This window comes from Saitoella complicata (genome assembly GCF_001661265.1).
Source record: "Saitoella complicata NRRL Y-17804 unplaced genomic scaffold SAICOscaffold_2, whole genome shotgun sequence".
NCBI classification, from domain to species: Eukaryota; Fungi; Ascomycota; class Saitoellomycetes; order Saitoellales; family Saitoellaceae; genus Saitoella; species Saitoella complicata.
The window spans coordinates 286,864-307,327 of NW_017566993.1; the positions used below are offsets into that span (position 1 = coordinate 286,864).

Genomic DNA, 20,464 nt, shown 5'->3' on the forward strand with positions numbered 1-20,464 from the left:
CGCCGCGCGATCGAGCCTCGTCCAAGACACCAAAAGCGCCCGGGTAGCAACAATCACGATAAAAACCAGCGGCAGACGGGAAGTGAGAGTCGTCCGTTGACCCAGCTGTCTAGGCGATTCCCAACAAAGAGATCAAAAGGCCTTTGTGCTGCTCCTGCTCGGAACACGGACATTCAGCGAGCGGCGCATTTACCTGGTATCGGCTCCTTTGATCTTGCGACGACAGTTTCCTCAAAATGAACGCTCAACAATACAGTAGCGGTGGGTCTGGACAAACCGGCTATCCGCAGGCGAGCTCTGTTACCCGCGGAACCAACTCCCCAGTGGAAGGCACGCATTCGCCATCACCCAGCGTACCGACGGCAAGCTCAGCCTGCATCGCATGTCGTCGCAGGAAAGTAAAATGTATACTGGCGCCAAACCAGTCGATCTGTGTAACATGTACAGAGACAGGCTCTGAATGTACATTCGCAGAAGGGAAGAAGAGAGGGCCGCAGAAGGGATATTTCGATGTCATCTCAAAGAGGCTCGGGCGCATGGAAGAGTTGCTGGCCAAAGTTGTTGGCGGTGGTGAGATCGCACCGGGAATGCAGGCACTCCTGGACGCGGTGGAAGAAAATGAAGAGAATAACGGGGCGGAAACCGACGAAGAGGGTGATGAAATTGAGGAATCACCATTACCGGACGTATGGAAGATTGAAGTAGAAGATGGATCTGATGGGCTAAGTGCCGCAGTGACGTGGAGAAGCTGGAGAGATCATCCTCGTCTTGGCGCCATGGAGAGACTCACAAATGACACATGGATGGACCGGAGTGTGGATACGGCAAAGACGCGGCGGCACGAGGAGCTTTATGTTCACCCTCAGCTGGCCAATGATCTGATCGAAACGTAGGTTGTAAGACTGTTTGCACGGTACATGCTGACATAGGTTTCAGATACTTTGAACGTTATAATGCTGCACTGCCACTACTCAGCAAGTCGACATTTATGAATGCGCACCGCAATCCGCAGTACGAACCCATACCGCCATGGCTATATGCGGCAATATTCCAGGCAGCGCGGACTGTTCACTCATTATCCGACCCAGACCGCAGTCGCATCCGACGAGCCGTTGCCGAGATTCCGTATGAGCCGCGGTTGAGCTGTGTACAAGCATTCGTGCTCACCGCAGAATTCTCCGTGCCAAACGACAATAACGTTGCACGAGACTTGGCACTGATGGCGGCTATTAGGTTAGCAGTGGATATGGGTATTCATCGCCGACTGCCTGAAGCGGACCCACTATCGAAGGGCGTGTGGATTGCGAGTTGCCTCACATGGACTCGCATCTTCACCCTCGAGATTTGGTGTTGTGCACGGACCGGAGCGCCTTCAATGCTTCCCGCCGACTTTGAGATGGACCTACCAGAGCTGCCAAAGAGCAGCAATTACGCATTCTTGTCTGCACTCATGCATGTGTCGAAGATGCTGTCGCGTGTGTTGCGTGTGTTGTATTACCCTGGACAGCAACGTCGATTTGGACCGCGTGAAGCTGCACAACTACGACGCGTGCGAAGAAAGTTGGATGACTGGTATCAGAATCTTCCTTCGCATCTTCTTCCTGAGGAGGATAGTCCAGCGGAAGCATCATGGAAAGCAGATGTTCTTTTGGTTGCATGTCACAGTGTGATCATCTGGATGCACAGACCTTTTGGCTTCTTGCCAGCACTTAACCGCTCCAGATCAATCATCGAAGGAGCCATCGGGAGATGTACATCCAACCCGTATGTCCCTACCGCCGGTATAGTACAGCACATTCTCCGTGCTGGAGCGGAGGCTGCTCTGGGTGCCACCGGTCGGAGTGACAATGGAAAGCTTGAGAGCTTCTTGGGGGTAAACCCGGCTCATGTGCCAGTTGTCGCAAATACCAGTGTCAATGTGGGTCCCACGGAGTACTACATGCCTTCCAACGGTCGGGAATATACACCGAGTGTACTAACAAGCACGGAGAGCTCATGGGGAGGACCAGTCAGTACTGCCGGCAGTGACAAGCATCCCGCAGCGAGCTTTGGAAGTGAATATCATAATGGGTGGCGACGCGGTTGGCAGCCTTCTCCGTACCAGGAGCAGGCTGCAGTGAACGGCCCCAGAACACCGGTGAGCCAGTTGGAGGGGAGGGCATATGGCGGCCCACAAGCACCATATTCACCTTATAGGCATGAATAGCCGATGGAGTCGATGTTGCTAAAACAATTCTCACATATCATAGAACTAGCCGAGACAAATTTCCTAATCGTTGCTCTATGCATTCGGTGATGCGCTTTCTTGCGAATGCCCATTAATAACACCGTTGCTCGCCGTCTAGCATGCCTCTACCCATATACCACCCACCATCTGTCAGTGTTCTCTCGACCGTCGTCCAATATTTCCCTTTGGTAACTTCGTCTTTAGGATCAAGGTCGATGATCCTTACCATTCCTCTACGAATGTCAACAAATAGCGTGCAATCTCTGAGTGTCATGGCCAGTGGGAGGTCTTCGTTGCCTTCCACTGCAATGCTTGCTCCTTCCTGACGGAATGGTCCAGTTCGATCGTAACGGGCCTGAGCTTCTCTCAGGTTCACCAAAACGGGCGACGCAGTCAATATCCGCACGAACTGTGAGATCAAAGATTCCTGTGACAGTCCCGAGCCCTCAAGGATCGCTTTCGCTGCACGCGTAACCCTTCCTGTTTCACCCGAGCCCAGATCCAAGGGACAAAAGTGACCTACCTTCGTCTTGCCCTTACTTCGACGAAGCGCACATGTCCGGCAAGCAACCCAATTATCGGGCGCTGTGGGAGATTGACATAACCACTTTGGCTGGACCCAAGAACGTTAATCGGGGTAGGTTCGTCGTAGACAAGCAACTCACCTTGAACTGTACCACATCTTGGTCTCTAAGATCCTCCATAAGCAATGCCCACCCGTCCTCCAGACTTATCCTTCTGTCATCCTTCCTGGTTCTCTTGACAACCTTCAACATGTCATTCAGTTCCACAATAACATTTCTGTCGGTAGGTATCAGTTCACCCACCACAACGTGAGCAGCTCCCAACAGGGGAACTATCTCCCTCACGATATACGAGTGGGCATCCTTAATACCGACGGCTGTGCCACTTTTGCGAAACCTCAATATCTTGCCGTCCTGAGATTAATGTCAATATGCGTGCATTCATGACATGATTGGATGCCAAAGCTCACAAAGTTGGAGTTAGATGCTCCTGTGTAAACAAAAATGAGGTTGGCATTGCCCTCCGTCAAATAGGCCCAGTCATGACACTGAATGCGTAGTGCATTCATCTCGAGAGCACTCTCGTTGCCTTTGCTGGAACGATGTCGCAGTGATGTAAGGTTAAAGTGAAGCTAAGGTTTGTGACTTGAGAACTGCGCAAGGGTGGTCTTCGCCTATCGTGACATCTTGTCTTACAGCTTGGAGTTTAGGTACAGGTGGTTCGTCACCCCTGTACGTTACGAGGGATGTTGTTACGTCCAATGGCAGTTCTCAGGTGTTCAATACTACAGGTGTCGCACCCGCAAAAGAAAGTCGTGAACACATTAATTGTCCAACGTAAAGTATTAGAATAGGAAACGACCCTTGTCGATCAAACCTAGCTGAAAGCCACAATGAATCCCAATCCCCCTGCTCAAAAATAACGTAAAAGGTATGTGACGTCCCCGTAGGCTCTGTAAACTTGAACCTGACACCGTAGCGATAGGACTGCATGTAGCAGTCCAGAAACCAGACGCATTCTCCTCCCCTCCACAGCTGACTTCATCGCCAGCCTGATTACACCACCCTGCACACCCAAAACATCTCAACAGCATCCACCGACCATCTTCTTCTCTCCAGCTCCGTTACCAAGCTTCACATTCTTATCACCTCCTGGCGCCTCCTGCTGTGCAGAATCAATCAACCTCTTCTTGATATCCCTCGCCAGCGAAAAAAATGCCTCCTCAACATTAACATTCGTCTTTGCACTTGCCTCCACGAACCCGATGCCCAACTCACTCGCCAAAGCGCGTCCTTGCTCTTCTGATACTACGCGCTTCTCTTCCCAGTCACACTTGTTACCGATCAAAATCTTGTTGACGCCTTCTGAAGCGTGTTGTTCGACGTTCGAGAACCAAGTTCTGATGTTGCTGAAGGAGCGCTCGTCTGTTACATCGTATACCAGCAGGATACCCATGGCACCGCGGTAGTATGCTGTGGTGATAGTGCGGAAACGTTCTTGACCTATACGAAGCATGTAAGAATGTGTTCTTCAAGCCACGGCAATCACTACAAACCTGCTGTATCCCAAATCTGAAGCTTGATCTTCTTCCCGTCCAACTCGATCGTTCGGATCTTGAAATCAATGCCGATTGTGGTGATGAAACTAGGCGTGAAAGAGTCCTCTGAGAAGCGAAGAAGAAGGCATGACTTTCCAACGCCAGAGTCACCGATGAGAAGGAGTTTCTGCGTAAAGTGTAAGCAAAACACGCGGTGAACATGCCACGATTCAGGGGACGTACGATAAGGTAATCGTAGTTGCGGTTACTCATGTCGGATGTATGCGGTTCGTGAAAACAATATAAACAGGGCGGATTCGGTCAGTCTTAGGATCTTGTATTCAAGGTTTTCGTAGATGGCTGGTTCTTCCCTGAGAGGTCAACGCATCTGACGTCGCCCGCGCAGGGGCTGCAGAGTTGGAGCACCCAACTGTAGGTTTGTACGTATATATCGGTGGTCATGTAGAAAGCAGGTTGAACGAAAAGGTATACACGGTATCATTGACTCGAGCTATCCTACAAAACATGCCCAAACGACTTACTCAGAACGACTGCTCCCTCTCCCTGGCCGCCTCCGTGAAACCCTTCTTGTCGTAGGCGAGCTGATCGGAACCAACCTCCATTTCAATCGCACCCCTTTCAAGCGCCTTACCCTCAATATAGGCCTCAGAACCGACTTCACTCCATTCAGAAGGCCACTGGCCGGGACTCGGCCAAATTTTGCAAAGGGCAGCGTATGTGCAAGATGCCACGATGAACCCGGTGAAAAAGTTCAAGCGGTAGATGTACACAGCACCCATGGGAACATCAGAGCCGACAGCATTGGCAAAGCCGATAACATTGATGAGGATACCGGCGATGTATGCTACATACGCCTTCAGCCCAATGCCGCATGTGTACCAGTAGGAATCATTCTTGTTCGCACTGTAGAGATCCTCAACCTTCAAGTATCCCTTGCGCACCCAGTAATAGTCACCGAGAATGACACCAGCGATAGATGACAAGAACACCGAGTATGCTGACAAGTATGTGGTAAAGTTGTTGCTGCTGCTGAGCAAGTTCCATGGACACATACAGATTCCCACGACAGCCGCGACGTAACCTCCGCGACGGATGTTGATCAAACGAGGGCAAAGGGCAGTAAGGTCACTACCAGCAGAGACAGAGTTTGCTGCAATATTCGTACCGAGCTGCGCAAGTGCCAATGCGAAGGCGATGAAAAAGACACCAGCACGGGTGCCTGAGGTGGGAGCGTCGTCCAAATACAACTTCAAAAGGTCGGTAGGGTTCCAGATAGCCTCGCCATAGATCACAGTCGAACTGGAACTGACAATGACCCCGATGAACGAAGTAATCGCGAACGCAACAGGAATTGTAACAAGCTGCGACCAAAGCGCATCCCTGGGCTTCTTGGCGAAACGGGTGAAATCAGGGTCGTTAACGATCAGCGTAGCAAAGTTGGCGATGCAGTTCATGATGGCAGAGACAATCGCCCATCCCTTTTCCGAGCCTGATAGCGTGCCACCTTGCTTGACGATTGGTCCAATTCCATGCGCCTTAATGATACTCCAAATGAAGAACGCAACACCAGCGGTGGGCACAATGAACGCCTTGACAGTAAAGAGATGTTTGATCTGATGAACAGGAAACCAAATGAATGGCAACTGGAATAGCCAGAATAAGAAGAAGCAGACGAAATCGCGAGTGTTGGTTCCAGAAGATGTAGGTAAGCTGTTGGGCATCGTCTCGGCAGACGGCCAAATCGAGCGAAGCATGAGGAGCACGCACTCCCCTCCGATCCACGACTGTACTCCATACCAAATCGCTGCCATCACACCACGGTTCAACACGGGCCACAACGATCCCCAAATCCCAAAACTCGCACGAGCAGCGGGAGGGAAGCTGACGTGATAGGTGGCACCAATCCTACCGCTGGCACAGACGAAACAAGCCGTGATCAGGTATCCGACCCACACACAGATCCAGGCTTCCCACCAAGACAAACCGCCGACGACGGAGGACGAGATGATCATCCAAGTGTTGATATTAAACGCTAGACTCTCGAGTCAACGATTGATCAGGGGGGCATATACGAGGATTGCTTACCGTCACTGACCCAGAAACCAACATAGTTCCACGCACCCCACGTACGGCGCGCAGGCTCGACCGGTTTCAGATCGTAATTGTTCAACATCGCCTCGGAATGGTTCTTGTACTCGGGCTCCCCCGGCTCACGGCTAACAAGGATCCAATCCATAAGGCGACCCATACTGCTGAATGCGACTGATCTGGTTCAACCTCACTATCGTACAGCCAGATCAAGCAAAAGAGCAGGAATCTTTATACCCCAGGATCATCTCGTAGATGAAGTCATGGCAGCTGCCATAGATAGGTGGTTGACATTTCCTTTACTCGAGATCAGCGGTCGACGACCCTAAGCGGGCTACGGCGAGCGATAAGGCTTGACTTCTCCATCCTATGCCCATATGTACATGGGCCGACTTCGGGAGGCACTGATAACGCGGGAGGTTCGATAGAGTTTTGGCGGTTGGTCGGGAAGCGCAACCCGCCCGCGCTTAAGGGACTGCGGGAAATACAGGCATCGCGGGGAAACTCGCGCACGAGAGAAGCTCAAAGACAAACAACAGACGTGAACAAGGCAACATTTGCAATACGATAAAGAGGAAGGTAATTAAGTAGCTGCTCTAAGTAGGTACAGCAAGCACGTGTAAAACATAGTGAACGTCGCCATATGTATAGTCTCCTGGTCAGCGGCGACGGACCAAAGATCGCAATCGCTCATGGTATGCACAAATCATACAAAAAGAAAAGAACAAACTGCGCTCCTTATTGACCCTTCTTCTGGGCCTTGAGAGCAGTCTGGGCCTGCTTCTCAGCGGCCTGTTTGGCACGGTAGGCCTTGTACTTCTTGTCAGTGCCAAGGAAGTGGTCCCACCACCTGAAGGAAGTAGAGTAGCAGTTGACAAAAGCCTGGTGGTGGTAGTCATGGTGATCGGCACCAGACCAGAAAGGAACGAAGGTCCTCAAACCCCAGGGGAAGTCGTAACCAGAGTGAGCGTCAACGGCCTGGAAGAGACGGAGGATAATCCAGACGTAGACGGTGACGATGTGCAAGTCCTTGGTAAGGGCGCAGTAGAGGATAGGAGAACCGACAGTACCCATACCCAAGATCATGACCTCGGCAGGGTGAGCGTACTCAGCAGCCAAACCGAAGGGAGCGGAGAACTGGTGGTGAATCTTGTGTATGTGCTTGTAAAGGGGCCCCCAGTGGAGAGCGCGGTGAGCCCAGTAGTGGAAAGTGTCTTCCATAACGAAGAACAAAGCGATCTGGCAAGCCATCTTGAGGGCGCTGGGGAAAGGCACGCCGACTTGGAGCCCAAAGTACTCGCACATGGGGTGGAAAAGCCAGATCTGAGGAAGTTCGACGGTGAAGTGAGAAATAAGAACGAGACGAGTGCACTGCCATTGCTCGGCCATAGAAGGAACCTTGGCATCCTGAATCTTCCAGCGGCGGAAGTAAGGAATCGCGTCGATAATCATCCAGGGGAGACAACGACCAAAGTAGACGATCTCGTGCAACAAGAAAGACATAACACCTAGAAACACCGTCAGAACACGTCCAATTCGAGCGGCGCAATCGACTTACCAGTAGCGATGACATCGTTTTGCCACCACGCGTACCAGGCGGACCACAATTGCTCAGCGTAGGAAAGCTGAGGCTGCGACGCCTTGATCATGTCGAGGACACCGAAGTAGTTTGTGTTGGGAAGGAATGACGCGGTTGCATTCTGAGCGTGCGCCCAGACAGTCTGGTAAGCAGCCTCCATTTGGTCGAACGAGTGAGCCGGTCAAGGAGAGGTGATCGCTGAGTCGGATGGCGGCACGGCGTGGACAGGGATGACTTTATCTGTTGGGGGGCAAATGTAGTGCGTTCAGTTGCGTGCGCGCCAAAGCGCAGGGTACGGTAGTGAGAGCAGCAGCAGCATGACAAGTGGCGAGACTTTGGGCAGGTATTCGGAGATTTGTCAGCTGCCATTTGTTATTGGCCTAGCTATCTTAGCTGTATACCTGTGTGTATACAATTTGTTCTACTCGCCATTGCAACTGCAGCTGGTACCACAACCGGTACCGCGCATAGTACATCGATATCATGGTCGACAACGTCAAAGTCCAGACTCGCTCGATCGCGAACATTATTCAGCGTACATGCCACGTGAACGTCATGCATTATCAGATCAGGAGCTGCCTGTGTATCCTCCCACGGCCGCCTGGTGGTGTTCGATGCCGTTTCACTCAGGCATATGCGTATCAAGCCCTGATCTTCTCTCTACGACTCTTCTCGGCGCTCACGCTGCTCTTTCGCGGCTATTCCCCCGGTACAAATCCAACATTGATGCAACGCCTTTTCGTACGAGTGACTTTCACCTCCTCCGCCTTTTCCTCTTCATCTTCAACGCCTGCTTCCTCCAAAGTGTGATAATCCAGTAGTGTTTGAAGCTCCTCATTTTCCTTCACAACATCTGCGTTCGCTCTTTTCCTCAACTTCTTCTCCGCTTCATTTCTTCTCCCCGGCCGTCTGCATTGCCACCTTCATTTCGCTGAGCTTTTTGAGAAACTTGCTCACAGGCAATTTCTCCTCCGATTCCTCTTCCTTCTCCGTCAGTGTCACTTTTGCTTTCTCTGACCACGTCTCGAAGCTTGATGGTTTTCCGGCTACCGCACCTTCGGCATTATCCGTCTCAACTGCAGCTGCATTCGGCGACTCGACAACGGCTTCTGGAGTATTCTGCAAGTCTTTTCCCTTCTCTATTAGGGTCTTGGCCTCCAAATCAACCGTGAAGTCATCACCCAAGCTTATCGCGGCGGTATTATTCACCGACATCAGCGCAGCTTCCTCGAACCTTTTCCGGACTTCCTCTTTAGCTCGTGTGTCCAACCCGCTTACGGCACGATAGATTGCCGAACAGTATTTGACCTGATGTATCGCATCCGCAAGGGCGTTATGTTTCTCGCCCTCAAACACAGTTTCCGTTTTCAGGTTTGTATCCGTCATGCTTTGCCCAAGATCAACAAGTGTTCGCACATCCCTGTCACCGAAGACACTCCATGGTTTCGTCATGCTACACGCTTTGTACGCTGAGTCAATCCACACATTGTCCGCAGGGATCCCATTACCCCACACACTGACGAATCGTGATCTGGATTCCGCCTTGATTCCATCAATCCAAGCCGTAAAATCTCCCAAGACATCTTTTATTGGTCTTCCCTCCTTCAAAGCCCTGATTAAAACATTTTCCAGAACCCCCGACGGCTGTTGCAGCCAAAAATCCATAGCACTTCCGTCGCACTTCATCATTCCTGTTTTCATACAGGACTGCGGCGAAACAAGACATGAGAATGTACTGAACGTTTCGCCAGTTTGAAGGTCGAAATGCACAGCTGCGATCTGAGTGAGAACTGGTGAAGGATTTGTACCGAGCGTTTCGAGGTCAAGCATAATATCAATCCGTGGATATTTGCGGGACGCCGAGGTCGAGGAAGCCGCACCGTCGGCAGTCGACATTCGTCTGGCTACTGAGAATTCCGACGCAGACCGTGGTCTGCAGTTGACGGATGGCGAGACTCGGAATAATGACCTCATCATCGCGATCAGTAGCTGTTGAACCACTTCGACTTTACTTTAAGCTTTTGGCGGAGGTAAGATGCCGTGTGTGAACCCGCCTGGGAGGCTGAGGTGGTTCAGTCAGGGATGCCCTGCAGAAGCAGCCGCCGGGGTGCGCTCGAGCACCGCGGTACAGCCGAGAGAGCTGCCGATATCTTCACAGCTGGCCTTGACACGGACTCTTCTACATGCCGCCGACCGCTTGCAATTGAACTCGAGAATGTCTGAAGCCAGAATCTATGATGTGCGCGAGCCTGTCTTCCCCGGCCCGACTGAGGCTGTCGATTACTCTTCTTTCCGAGGCACATCGACACCAATCGTAATCGACAATGGTCAGTAACGGTCCTGGTATGCAATTAGCTCATTGAGAAGGCTGACTAGATGTTCAGGATCGTGTAATCTTCGTGCCGGCTATGCAACGGACACCACACCGCGCTTCTCAATCGAAAGTCTATACGCCAAACACCGCGACCGACGTATGAATAAGACGTACCAGCTGGTAGGCAACGATATCATGGCGGATCCCCTGGCGCGTCTGAGCGCAAAGTCTCCATTCGATGGACCGATAGTGTCAAACTACGAGATCATGGAGGGCATATTGGATTACGTGTTCCTGAAATTGGGTGTCGAGGGAAGCTCGGTGGATCATCCAGTCGTGATGACCGAAGTGTTGGGAAATCCTGCTGTGAATAGAAGATCGATGAACGAGGTCCTTTTCGAGTTGTATGGAGTTCAATCTGCAGCATATGGAATTGACTCCCTGTTCAGTTTCCACGCCAACAATGGAAAGGATGGGCTTGTTATTTCAACTGGCAACAACTCGACAAATATTGTTCCAGTTGTCAACGGCAAGGGCGTTCTCAGCCTTGCTAAGCGGCTGAACTGGGGCGCAACCCAAGCAGCTACCTTCCTGCAGTCATTGATGGCTTTGAAATACCCGAATTTCCCACAGAAGCTCTCCCTTGAGCAAGCTACGCTTCTCCTGCAAGATCACTGCTATGTCTCACCAGAATCGTACGCGGAAGAATTGCGAACATACATTACAGAAGATATTTTGGCGGAAAAGGACCGCATTATCCAATTTCCGTATACAGAGGTCGCGACAATGGAGAAGACACAGGAGGAAATCGATCGTCTTGCCGAGCAGCGAAAAGCGAGCGGAAGAAGGCTACAGGAACAGGCAGCCGCAAAGAGAGCGGAGAAACTGCAAAACCTCGAAAGAGAAATGTCGGCGTATCAAGAGCTGAAGTTGTCACTGAATGAGCAAGGAAAGAGAGACGGGAAGAAGGTGCTGGAAGCTGAAGGGTTTGAAGATGAAGCAGCCCTGGACAAGGTTATGAAGAAGTTGGAAGCTCAGATTCGGAAGTTGAGAAACAAGAGTCTCGGTCTGGAAGAGGAAGAGGAAGAGCCTGAGGTTCCCTCTTTCCCTCTTCTCGATGTGCCGGACGAGGACCTTGACGAGGCGGGCATAAAACAGAAGCGTCAGCAAAAGATGCAAAAGGCAAACTACGATGCAAGAATGCGTCTCAAGGTTGAGAAGGAAGCGGAAAGACAACGTATCAGGGATGAGGAAGCAGCTGACGACTTGAAACGTACGACTGCCCTGGATGGGTGGCTTGCGACGAAGAGGGCCGCTCGTGAGGAACTTCTCCAGAAAATCAATGACAGGAGAAGGCTGAAGGCGGAGTTGTCCGACAGAAAAAGTATGGCTTCGCAGATGCGGATGAAGTCTCTCGCAAACCTTGCATCAGATAATCCTTCTGGGAAGAAGCGCCGAAGAGGAGGTGATGACGATGGGTTCGGCATGGATGATGCGGACTGGGGTGTCTACCGCGACGTTGGCGATGTTGACTCTGAAGATGAAGAAGATGACACAGCGGAACTGAAGAAGCTCGAAGCGTCTTTACTGGAACACGATCCCGAATTCGTTGCAGGTATGGAGCATGATGCAGCGGTGGATCCCAGGGATTCTCTGGTGTATAAGTTCTTGCGCGGTGTCCATCCACAACCATGGCAGCCTGACAACCTAGCACACGCTCATCAGCTCCATCTCAATGTAGAGCGGATACGTGTCCCAGAAGTACCCTTCCAACCTGGTATCGCAGGCCTGGATCAAGCCTCCATTATCGAGATCGCTAAGGACATTCTGTCGCGTCTTCAGCCGTCCCCGCGCACAAATGTCGTCAAAGATGTCTTCCTAACCGGTGGTCTTAGTCTCCTGCCTAATTACAGGCAGCGAATGAAGTACGAAGTCAGAGGAATTCTTCCGGTCGATACCGATTTCAATGTACGACAGGCAAACGATCCTTTGAACGATGCTTGGCGCGGTGCGGCCACGTGGGCGAGCAAAGGGGATGAATTAAGGAAGTGCTTAGTAACGAGGCAGGAATATCTGGAAATGGGAGGAGACTACATGAAGGAGCATGGCATGGGCAACGCCTTAGGATGTTGAATCGCGGGCATAGTGTAGCGAGCTATATCAATCATAGGAGGGTCATCGACGATTAAAACACGAACTCGAAATGTTGCTTTAATTCACAAGATGCTGTCCCGCACGCGTACTTGCCACGGCCGAGGTTGGATCTGCGCGCTCATGCGCCCAACGTCATATGGACAAGAGCAGCTGTCCGACAAACCTCCAGATAAACACAATGGCTCGCCCATTGAGCGAAGCATTGACCTCAATGCCTGGTCTCTCCGGCGAGACTGCTCCTGACTACGTCATCCTCTTCCGCCCTGATCCATCTTCTCGTCAAAGAACTGCGGCTCAGCTCGAGCGACTAGTCAGAAGAATAGTTGATGTCGGTATGAGAGTGAAATGCGAGGTTGGGGATAACAGTGCAGTTCTCGTAATGGTTCGCTGTCCCACATCAAAGCTTCAATCGGAAGCATACACTTCCAGAGTCAAGGACTGGCTAGCTGGGATCAGGATTGCTGCACCCGTCGAGGAGACGAAGGATTCAATTTCGGCAGAGCCAATGACGCCTGCGGAACGGCTGCGCTTAGTGCACGCTATTCTCACGATTCCTGCTGCTGAGGGCGGTGTGGGTATTACACCTAACGTCGGTGAATGGGATCTCGTTGCGAGCATCTTCCCTATTCATGATCCGGTCTTTGGGCAAAGCTGGTTAGCCGCATGGTCAAAGCGCGGCATTATCTCCGACTCAAGCTTGACGATCCTCAAGGACAACTTCGGAGAAAAGGTCGCATTCTTGTTTGCATTTACGCAAGTTTACTTCCTTTTCCTCGGTGTCCCTGCCGTCGTTGGTGTCATTGCCCACTTCTTCCTACCCCAGTATTCTATCATATACTCACTGGTCCTCGGTTCGTGGTCGATCGTGTTCGTGGAGATGTGGAGGAGAAAGGAGACGAACTTGGCTGTGCGCTGGGGTGTGCACGGGTGTGCTAAGCTGGAGCACCGTCGTGCAGCATTCAACGGGGATAAAACCGTCACAGACCCTTATACGGGTGAAGACGTTCCCGTATTTCCAGTCGGGAAGAGGATTCTCCGCCAATTGCTCAGTGTTCCTATCGGTTTTGTCGCAGCCATCACCTTGGCAGCCGCAATCATGAGCATTGTTGCCACCGAGATTCTCATCAACGAAGTGTACGACGGGCCGGGCAAGAACGTGCTCATCTACCTGCCAACTGTCCTGTTTAGCACCGTTGTTCCCTTCCTGTCTAAGTCGTATCGGTCGGCATCAAAGAAGGTCACGATGTTCGAGAACCATGAGACAGATTCCTCGTATGAACAATCCTTTACCAATAAGATCTTCGCCCTGAACATGCTTACGAGCTACATGAGCTTGTTCATTACGGCTTACGTCTACCTCCCATTCGGTGATCTCATCGTCCCGAAACTGGACTTTCTCAACCTCTTCCAGACCTCGACCAAGTTCACGGAGAAAGCGACAGGTGCCGGCCCGACCTTCCAGATCAACAGCGGCAGGCTTGTCAATCAGATGCGTTACATGTCAATCACCAACAACCTTGTCAATTTCGCCCTAGAGCTTGTCGTTCCGTTCATCACCAAGCTCATCTTCAACGAAGCTAAGCACCTTCGAAGTAAGTACCGCAGGGCTCCAGCACGGCCGACCCTCGAACGTCGAGGCACGGTGGAAGAAATGACACTGAACCGTGTCAAAGAAGAGGCTGCATTAGACGAGTACGAGATTTACGGGGACTACGCTGAGATCGTTATCCAGTTTGGCTTCGTGGTGTTGTTTTCCCCAGTATGGCCACTTGCCCCAGTCTGTTTCCTCATCAACAACTGGGTCGAGCTCCGCTCAGATGCTGCGAAGCTGTGCGTTGGATACCGGCGTCCCGTCCCTGAACGGGCTGACTCCATTGGTCCTTGGGTTGAGCACCTGGCATTCGTTAGCTGGTTGGGCTCCATCACCACGTCTTCCCTCATCAGCATCTTCCGTACTGGCGCTCATCCGCGGGATGCATCTATCCTCGGTACACTGGGTATTGTTCTCTTTGCTGAGAATCTTTGGTTGGGTACGAGATTTGTGGTTCGTCACATTCTGAAAGCTGTACCTCCGCAAGGGCAACGCCAGTTGGACGGGGAGAAGTACAAGGTTCGGACGGAGTACCTCAGACAGCTGATTGGTGAACAAGCTGCTTCTGCCGGTGACAAGAAATTGGGTGAGGCAGCCGCGCAGGAGGAGGACATGGGTGCTTTTTGGAGAATGGATAGTGGTGTTGAAGGTGTCTTACAACGTGCGAAAGGGTGTATGGTGAGCGAGAACAAGAAGACAGCATGATTCACGTCAAGGTGAATGCTAGCCTGGGGCTTATACGATGAATAACCTGCGGTTTTCCTCATTCTAACGAATAACGATACGATTGTATTAATGGATTAATCAACGAGTGAATGAATAAGTGAAGAACAATATAACCACCACGGTACTCGGCCGCATCCACCACTCTTAAGCAGCGCATGCGCACTCGGAAGAGTGAGCACCACCCTCCATACCACACCCAACACACTTGCCGGATGAGCCGACAACACCCTCTGCAGCCATCTTGCAGTTGCACTGACCCTTGGCCCTGGCACCGCATGCACAAGACTCCTCAGGCGACAAAGCAGTGTTCTCGGAAGTAGCCTTGGAGCACGCACAAGCCTGAGCGGGCTTCTCACCACAGCTACACCTAGGACCACTGCAGCTCGCTGACTGTCCCTTTCCACCGCAACAGGCCTTTCCGGACTCCCCACCACAGGTGCACGCGCCAGAGGCACGAAGACCACAAGCACATGCAGATCCGCTCACAGGCGCGTTCTCGGTGGCAGCACGAGAGCAAGAGCACTGACCAGCAGGGCACTTTCCGCAAGAGCACGTAGCAACGCCGCTAGACTTGGGTCCCTCCTTCGCGCAGGACGCACAAGAGCACTTGCCAGGCTCGCAGGTGCAGGCAGTCACGGCACCTCCACAACCGCAGGTCTGAGCTTCGGTAAGCTTGCGGGGAGCAGTTTGGGCGTTGTGAGGGCCGAGCTTGGCGCAGGATGCGCAGGAGCACTTTCCGGGTTCGCACTGTAGATAAAAAGTCAGATCAGGGTCTCATGATGTGTGTATTGTAAACTTACCGTGCACTCCTTCACATCACCGCTGCATCCACAAGTCTGGGCCTCGTCGTGGGGACCAGGCTTGGAGCAAGACGAACAACTGCACTTTCCAGGCTCGCACTACACATGGTCAGCAGTTGGTCAAGTAGCATGAGGACGTAGGTAGCTTACAGAGCACTGCTTCACATCACCACCACATCCACAGGTCTGAGCCTGGTCATGAGGACCAGGCTTGGAACAGGAAGCGCAGTTGCACTTTCCAGGAGCGCACTGATCGATCCGTTAGATAGGCACGTCACAACGAACGACAGAGTAGGCAAGAACTCACGGAACACTGCGTAACCTCACCACCACACGCACAAGTTTGCTTCTCAACGTCGGCCATTGTAGTCTTTAGGGATGTTACAATCTTCCTTGTTGTTCTTTGCAGGATGGCTCCAAACCTTATTTCCTGTAGGTCATATAGGGTGGCGCGCTTGAATGCGTAGGGAACCTGCACCAGCCAATCGCGGACCCATCTCATCATGGTGGTGGAAACGTCGCAAACATTGGTCTAAATAATACTGCGATAATTTTGGAGGCAGATCTGCAAAGCCAGGCTCTCGAATGCTATTTACATATTGTTATAAATAGTGGGTAGCTCCACCTCCTGCAATTTGCCCTTTTCATTCATGTCGCTATGCCCAGTTTTGCAGTAGGAAAGGCGATTTGCCAACAGCCATATACAAGCGCGGACAACGGAACAAAACGAGTGAACGGTTGAGAATCCTGGTATCCTAATATGCGCCTAAATAAACTCCGAGTATTTTTGACTGGTCCTTGCTACCTTGAACCTCCTCCCCACACTTAATAAGCCTTCATGGCATCCAACACAACATCCTTCAACGTTTTCGGAACAGCCTCATTCGTCGCTCTAATCGTGCACCGGAATAACTGTGAGTCATCGTTAGCATGCCACATTTCACTGCTGCAAGAAGGGATACCTACGTTCTGATCCATATTCGGCTCCAACCTCATCAACACACCAATCTTTCCGGTCTTGCTATGCAACACACCAGCACCAACGATATTCTTCGGGTTCTGATCGACACCATCCAACACTGCCCACCTCAATCCCTCGACCAATCTCCTGTTTCTAGCCAAGTCAATGCGTTCGCCAGAGACGGGACTGAAAATCTTTTGTGCCTCGCGCTCACCACCGCCGATCTGCTTCCATCGTGGGAAGAAGTCATCCGCGCCAAGTTGAGCAGGCTCGATGAATTTGTTGAGCGTGACGGGGAGTTTGAGCGTTACTGCCTGTAACGCACCCGCAAGATACGAAATTCGAATCGTAGGTGCCTCGCGGAAGACACCCAAGCACTCAACGTTGAGCATCTGCTGCGTCTGTCCCTCCGCTGGCAGAGTCGTACTCGGCAAATGCGGGCTAGTGATCGACAAGGCACTCTTATCAGGGTTCTCCACCGTTGAAGTAAGAGACTGGTATGTCGCCGTCGTCTTGTTTCCAAAATACAACGCCACACGTCCCAACGGCCCATGAAACTCCGACCGCCACCCAATCTGAATCTGCTCATCCTCATATAAAACACCCTCATTCCGTGACAGAAGAGAGTAATACCCTTCCTCCCACCCAGGACTGAGATGCGCCGCGCTAGCCAAGTTCGGGAACAATGGCGCAGCCAAATTCACCGGACTATTCATATCCAAACCACTCATCACCAACTCCTGCCCAGGCGACGTCGCGTTTCCGTTCGCCTCCGTCCTCTTCTGCACACCGCTCAAATTCAACTTCAGAGCTTCCTTCTCGTTGCTCGCGTCCTTCCCACCCAAGACCCAGATGCGTTTATCCTCCGTCTCGCCAGTCTTTCCATGCAATCGCTTCAACAATGCACTCTGTCGTTCCGGAAATGGTGGCATCTCCTCCAACACAGTTTGCATCAGATCATCGGTAGGCATGGAAACCAACGCCAGATACTCACACGCCCTCTGCTGTAACTCCGCATCGATGCTCTTGCTATACGTGTTGAACACTTTCATGCACACATGCTTGATCTCCGGAAACAAGTTGATGAACTTGACATACGTGCTCAACAACATTGCCCTCGTCCCCGGGGAGCACACCGCGAACTTGGAATGAACCGCATTAAACTGATCAATAGGTGCCGAACCAGGTGTGTTGGCGATCAAATGCCCGTACTCACCCAAGATGTATCCACCAACTCTTACCAAGCTCTCATGACATGCTGGACTCTTGAGGTGCTGCAATACCGTCATAGCGGCATACTCCTGCAACTCCTCATTATTCGTCACGATCTGCACGACACGTTCCCAAACCTCGTCACTGACATAATCTCCTGCAAAACTTAGCAATTGCAGAGTGATGTCGATGTACCACGTCGCGTCCGTTGCAAACTTCTCCGTCAAGATTGCGATCTTCAAAACCATCTCCTCGCGGATAGAATAATCCGCGCTTTGCAAATACCTCAACAATTCCGCTACGACAACCTGTGCGTTCGACGAATCGCACATGCTGTACAACAAATCCAGTCCTCGCCGTCTGACAGAAATATCTCGATCCCGTAATGACTGAATGATAGTAGCCTGGTGCTTCTGCAGCGGTCTCAAATCCTCCAAGGTTGATGCCAAGTGCGTCATCGTCTCCAATCCCAAATACCTCACATTCGTCTCCCTGCTCGAAATGAACTTGCCGAGTAATGCCGTGCATTGCGCCAAGTACTCCTGAGATGATGGCGCAGATGAAAGGTGAATGGAAAGGTTGATAGCTTCGAAGAGAATTGCGTTTTGCGCATTGTTCTGCTGTACGTTCTTCTGCGGTTCTGACGCCGTGTCGAGGATTCTCTGGAGTGATTTGCCGATAAGTTTCTGGACTGTTGGGTCATCTGATGGCGGGTAATACTGAAGCAACCGCAAAAGCTTGACTTGCAACCACGGGATTGGTACATTGTAGTACAGGTACTCCTCCGAATATTCCCGCTTCACAACGAGTCTGTATAGTCGTCCAGCAGCCTTGACCAAACTCGCTTGCCACAACTCCGGGCTATCCTGTACCAATGCTAGCACGAGCGAAGACACGGACAACGTCACACCAAGATCCGGGTCATCCATGATGGCAATGATGCGCTCTACCCACGAGGGCTGGATAATCCCTGGGTATTTCCGGTATAGTCTGAGTAATGTAAGAGCAGCCTTCTTCTTCACAAACGGCTTACTCGTCGGTGAGATAAGTAGTCGGTGTACATCCGGACTCAACACCTCCGCCATTTCCTTACTTCCGACGTTCGCGATGGCGTGAAGGGCAAGGCAATTGAACAGTTCGCTGTTTACGTCGAGATCTTTCTTGATGGAGTTGATGACGAGGTGCAGGAGTTCGTGGTTTTCGTGGAGCATGAGCGTGACGGCGAGGTATCCGATCTGCTTTTCTGAGTATTTCGAGGAGGACACGAGGGTGACTGCCTCCAAATGACCGAAGGAGACATCCCAGCCAAGGATGTAGATATAGAGCAACTGTATGGCAGATTAGCAGAGCTCGAATGCCTCTGTCAACCCGTCCACCCTACCTTACAAACATATTTCTTCCGCTGATACCCATCCAACTTCGCTTCCTTAAACTTTGACCGAATATTGGCCAGCTCCTTATTGATTCGCTTCTCTTCCAATTCGCGTACTCTCGCATTTCTCAGATCCGAGATGAAGACGACAAGACCACGCATCGACGACATGATGGCTGGTCAATCCTGGATGAATGCTCAGTGCGACGTGTTACGGTACGCTGGCCGTATGTGGTGCCCCTGAACGACTCACACCAGCTACAGAGCAGCCGCGCGCGGGGATCCTGGATCCGCGACCCGCCATTCCGAAATCCCTCCTCGACCACCATTGATCTGTAGCAATTGGATGCTCAGGACCGTAAAGGCATTGCTCACAAACACTTCTCCACTCTCTCGCTTGACACGACTCTACTCCACTAACATGAGCAAGAACTTGACTGGAAAGACGATCCTGATTGTTAGTGGTTGGATCCCGCTCATACTACGGATGGCTGACATTCAATGACAAACAGACCGGTGGCTCGTCAGGTATCGGAAAAGCTACCGCCTACGAATTTGCCCAGACTGCTTCCAACCTCAAGCTCATCCTCACCGCTCGTCGCCTCGAGACTCTTCAAGCTATTGCGAAAGACATCGAATCGCAGTTCCAGGGAACCAAGGTCCATGCCGTCAAGCTCGACGTCTCCAACCTCAAGGAGGTGAACGGCTTCGTCGACGCCTTGCCTGAAGAGTTCAGGGACATTGACGTCCTCGTCAACAACGCCGGTTTCGTTCACGGCATGGACAAAGTCGGCTCAATCGCCGAAGAAGACGTCACAGGAATGATCAACGTAAGAGCGTATACTTCAACGGACAGAAATACATTCACTAATACTTCTTACAGACCAACGTCATCGGCCTCATCCAAATGACCCAAACCATCATCTCCAAGATCATGCTCCCAAAAGACAAAGGCGACATCGTCAACATCGGCTCCATCGCCGGCCGAGAACCCTACGCCGGTGGCTCAATCTACTGCGCAACCAAAGCCGCCGTCCGTTCATTCTCCGATTCTCTTCGCCGCGAACTCATCTCCACTCGTCTTCGTGTGATGAATGTTGATCCCGGGCAGGTGTTGACCGAGTTCAGTGTGGTCAGGTTTAAGGGGGATAAGGAGAAGGCTGATAAGGTCTATGAGGGGGTTGAGCCTTTGACGCCGGAGGACATTGCGGAATGTATTGTGTTTGCGTGTGGGAGGAGGCAGAATGTTGTCGTTGCTGACATGCTCTTGTTCCCTAGCCACCAGGCCGGAGCTGGTGCTATGCACAGGAAGTAGTGAGCACCATGCTACCACAGGTGAAGATTGGAGGAATGTATG

The 20,464-nt window shown here is 51.7% G+C and overlaps 12 protein-coding genes across 12 annotated transcripts; 5 read left to right on the forward strand and 7 right to left on the reverse strand.

Annotated features, from left to right (window-relative positions):
• The first annotated feature begins 50 nt into the window (after nt 1–50).
• Nucleotides 51–2,262, forward strand: SAICODRAFT_150614 (uncharacterized protein). Its single transcript, XM_019165545.1, has 2 exons — nt 51–889; nt 937–2,262. Exons 1-2 carry the CDS (start codon nt 237–239, stop codon nt 2,204–2,206), a joined length of 1,923 nt encoding a protein of 640 aa, XP_019026828.1. The 5' UTR covers nt 51–236; the 3' UTR covers nt 2,207–2,262.
• On the reverse strand, nt 2,263–3,525 carry SAICODRAFT_150595 (uncharacterized protein). Its single transcript, XM_019165543.1, has 3 exons — nt 3,222–3,525; nt 2,893–3,165; nt 2,263–2,840 (listed from the first exon to the last, which is right to left on the reverse strand). Exons 1-3 carry the CDS (start codon nt 3,318–3,320, stop codon nt 2,319–2,321), a joined length of 894 nt encoding a protein of 297 aa, XP_019026829.1. The 5' UTR covers nt 3,321–3,525; the 3' UTR covers nt 2,263–2,318.
• Nucleotides 3,526–3,835: 310 nt separating this feature from the next.
• On the reverse strand, nt 3,836–4,562 carry SAICODRAFT_33091 (putative rab GTPase SrgA; the record flags this gene model as incomplete). The annotated part of the gene is made up of 3 exons (XM_019168260.1): nt 3,836–4,254; nt 4,308–4,476; nt 4,533–4,562. 3 exons carry the CDS (start codon nt 4,560–4,562, stop codon nt 3,836–3,838), a joined length of 618 nt encoding a protein of 205 aa, XP_019026830.1.
• Nucleotides 4,563–4,775: 213 nt separating this feature from the next.
• On the reverse strand, nt 4,776–6,836 carry SAICODRAFT_75568 (uncharacterized protein). Its single transcript, XM_019170987.1, has 2 exons — nt 6,396–6,836; nt 4,776–6,342 (listed from the first exon to the last, which is right to left on the reverse strand). Exons 1-2 carry the CDS (start codon nt 6,556–6,558, stop codon nt 4,832–4,834), a joined length of 1,674 nt encoding a protein of 557 aa, XP_019026831.1. The 5' UTR covers nt 6,559–6,836; the 3' UTR covers nt 4,776–4,831.
• Nucleotides 6,837–7,095: 259 nt separating this feature from the next.
• Nucleotides 7,096–8,238, reverse strand: SAICODRAFT_75573 (C-4 methylsterol oxidase). The gene is made up of 2 exons (XM_019170988.1): nt 7,957–8,238; nt 7,096–7,906 (listed from the first exon to the last, which is right to left on the reverse strand). Exons 1-2 carry the CDS (start codon nt 8,135–8,137, stop codon nt 7,137–7,139), a joined length of 951 nt encoding a protein of 316 aa, XP_019026832.1. The 5' UTR covers nt 8,138–8,238; the 3' UTR covers nt 7,096–7,136.
• SAICODRAFT_150735 (uncharacterized protein) lies at nt 7,949–8,832 on the forward strand. Its single transcript, XM_019165546.1, has one exon. The coding sequence runs from the start codon at nt 8,295–8,297 to the stop codon at nt 8,796–8,798; it is 504 nt and encodes a 167-aa protein (XP_019026833.1). The 5' UTR covers nt 7,949–8,294; the 3' UTR covers nt 8,799–8,832.
• Nucleotides 8,827–10,008, reverse strand: SAICODRAFT_150738 (uncharacterized protein). Its single transcript, XM_019165547.1, has one exon. The coding sequence runs from the start codon at nt 9,952–9,954 to the stop codon at nt 8,866–8,868; it is 1,089 nt and encodes a 362-aa protein (XP_019026834.1). The 5' UTR covers nt 9,955–10,008; the 3' UTR covers nt 8,827–8,865.
• Nucleotides 10,009–10,254: 246 nt separating this feature from the next.
• Nucleotides 10,255–12,448, forward strand: SAICODRAFT_87851 (actin-like ATPase domain-containing protein). The gene is made up of 2 exons (XM_019171523.1): nt 10,255–10,304; nt 10,362–12,448. Exon 2 carries the CDS (start codon nt 10,451–10,453, stop codon nt 12,422–12,424), a length of 1,974 nt encoding a protein of 657 aa, XP_019026835.1. The 5' UTR covers nt 10,255–10,304; nt 10,362–10,450; the 3' UTR covers nt 12,425–12,448.
• A 147-nt stretch (nt 12,449–12,595) lies between these two features.
• On the forward strand, nt 12,596–14,823 carry SAICODRAFT_150785 (DUF590-domain-containing protein). The gene has a single exon (XM_019165548.1). The coding sequence runs from the start codon at nt 12,624–12,626 to the stop codon at nt 14,739–14,741; it is 2,118 nt and encodes a 705-aa protein (XP_019026836.1). The 5' UTR covers nt 12,596–12,623; the 3' UTR covers nt 14,742–14,823.
• SAICODRAFT_28790 (uncharacterized protein) lies at nt 14,741–15,978 on the reverse strand. Its single transcript, XM_019167230.1, has 4 exons — nt 15,870–15,978; nt 15,713–15,811; nt 15,563–15,661; nt 14,741–15,509 (listed from the first exon to the last, which is right to left on the reverse strand). The coding sequence occupies exons 1-4, from the start codon at nt 15,924–15,926 to the stop codon at nt 14,907–14,909; spliced, it is 858 nt and encodes a 285-aa protein (XP_019026837.1). The 5' UTR covers nt 15,927–15,978; the 3' UTR covers nt 14,741–14,906.
• Nucleotides 15,979–16,185: 207 nt separating this feature from the next.
• Nucleotides 16,186–19,272, reverse strand: SAICODRAFT_75584 (Adaptor protein complex AP-2 alpha subunit; the record flags this gene model as incomplete). The annotated part of the gene is made up of 3 exons (XM_019170989.1): nt 16,186–16,474; nt 16,529–19,063; nt 19,117–19,272. 3 exons carry the CDS (start codon nt 19,267–19,269, stop codon nt 16,388–16,390), a joined length of 2,775 nt encoding a protein of 924 aa, XP_019026838.1. The 3' UTR covers nt 16,186–16,387.
• A 256-nt stretch (nt 19,273–19,528) lies between these two features.
• SAICODRAFT_52155 (NAD(P)-binding protein) lies at nt 19,529–20,422 on the forward strand (the record flags this gene model as incomplete). Its single annotated transcript, XM_019169119.1, has 3 exons — nt 19,529–19,564; nt 19,620–19,937; nt 19,991–20,422. The coding sequence occupies 3 exons, from the start codon at nt 19,529–19,531 to the stop codon at nt 20,420–20,422; spliced, it is 786 nt and encodes a 261-aa protein (XP_019026839.1).
• Nucleotides 20,423–20,464: the final 42 nt, after the last annotated feature.

Coding starts and splice junctions, on each gene's coding strand:
- SAICODRAFT_150595 (XM_019165543.1), bottom strand. CDS start 3,320: ATGAATGCACTACGCATTCAGTGTCATGACTGGGCCTATTTGACGGAG. Junction 3,166..3,221: donor GAGCATCTAACTCCAACTTT/GTGAGCTTTGGC, acceptor CATTAATCTCAG/GACGGCAAGATATTGAGGTT. Junction 2,841..2,892: donor AAGATGTGGTACAGTTCAAG/GTGAGTTGCTTG, acceptor TCTTGGGTCCAG/CCAAAGTGGTTATGTCAATC.
- SAICODRAFT_75568 (XM_019170987.1), bottom strand. CDS start 6,558: ATGGGTCGCCTTATGGATTGGATCCTTGTTAGCCGTGAGCCGGGGGAG. Junction 6,343..6,395: donor TGGTTTCTGGGTCAGTGACG/GTAAGCAATCCT, acceptor TCGAGAGTCTAG/CGTTTAATATCAACACTTGG.
- SAICODRAFT_150785 (XM_019165548.1), top strand. CDS start 12,624: ATGGCTCGCCCATTGAGCGAAGCATTGACCTCAATGCCTGGTCTCTCC.
- SAICODRAFT_150614 (XM_019165545.1), top strand. CDS start 237: ATGAACGCTCAACAATACAGTAGCGGTGGGTCTGGACAAACCGGCTAT. Junction 890..936: donor GCCAATGATCTGATCGAAAC/GTAGGTTGTAAG, acceptor CATAGGTTTCAG/ATACTTTGAACGTTATAATG.
- SAICODRAFT_28790 (XM_019167230.1), bottom strand. CDS start 15,926: ATGGCCGACGTTGAGAAGCAAACTTGTGCGTGTGGTGGTGAGGTTACG. Junction 15,662..15,712: donor GTGATGTGAAGCAGTGCTCT/GTAAGCTACCTA, acceptor GACCATGTGTAG/TGCGAGCCTGGAAAGTGCAG. Junction 15,510..15,562: donor GTGATGTGAAGGAGTGCACG/GTAAGTTTACAA, acceptor TTTTATCTACAG/TGCGAACCCGGAAAGTGCTC.
- SAICODRAFT_150738 (XM_019165547.1), bottom strand. CDS start 9,954: ATGATGAGGTCATTATTCCGAGTCTCGCCATCCGTCAACTGCAGACCA.
- SAICODRAFT_87851 (XM_019171523.1), top strand. CDS start 10,451: ATGAATAAGACGTACCAGCTGGTAGGCAACGATATCATGGCGGATCCC.
- SAICODRAFT_150735 (XM_019165546.1), top strand. CDS start 8,295: ATGACAAGTGGCGAGACTTTGGGCAGGTATTCGGAGATTTGTCAGCTG.
- SAICODRAFT_75573 (XM_019170988.1), bottom strand. CDS start 8,137: ATGGAGGCTGCTTACCAGACTGTCTGGGCGCACGCTCAGAATGCAACC. Junction 7,907..7,956: donor AAACGATGTCATCGCTACTG/GTAAGTCGATTG, acceptor CGGTGTTTCTAG/GTGTTATGTCTTTCTTGTTG.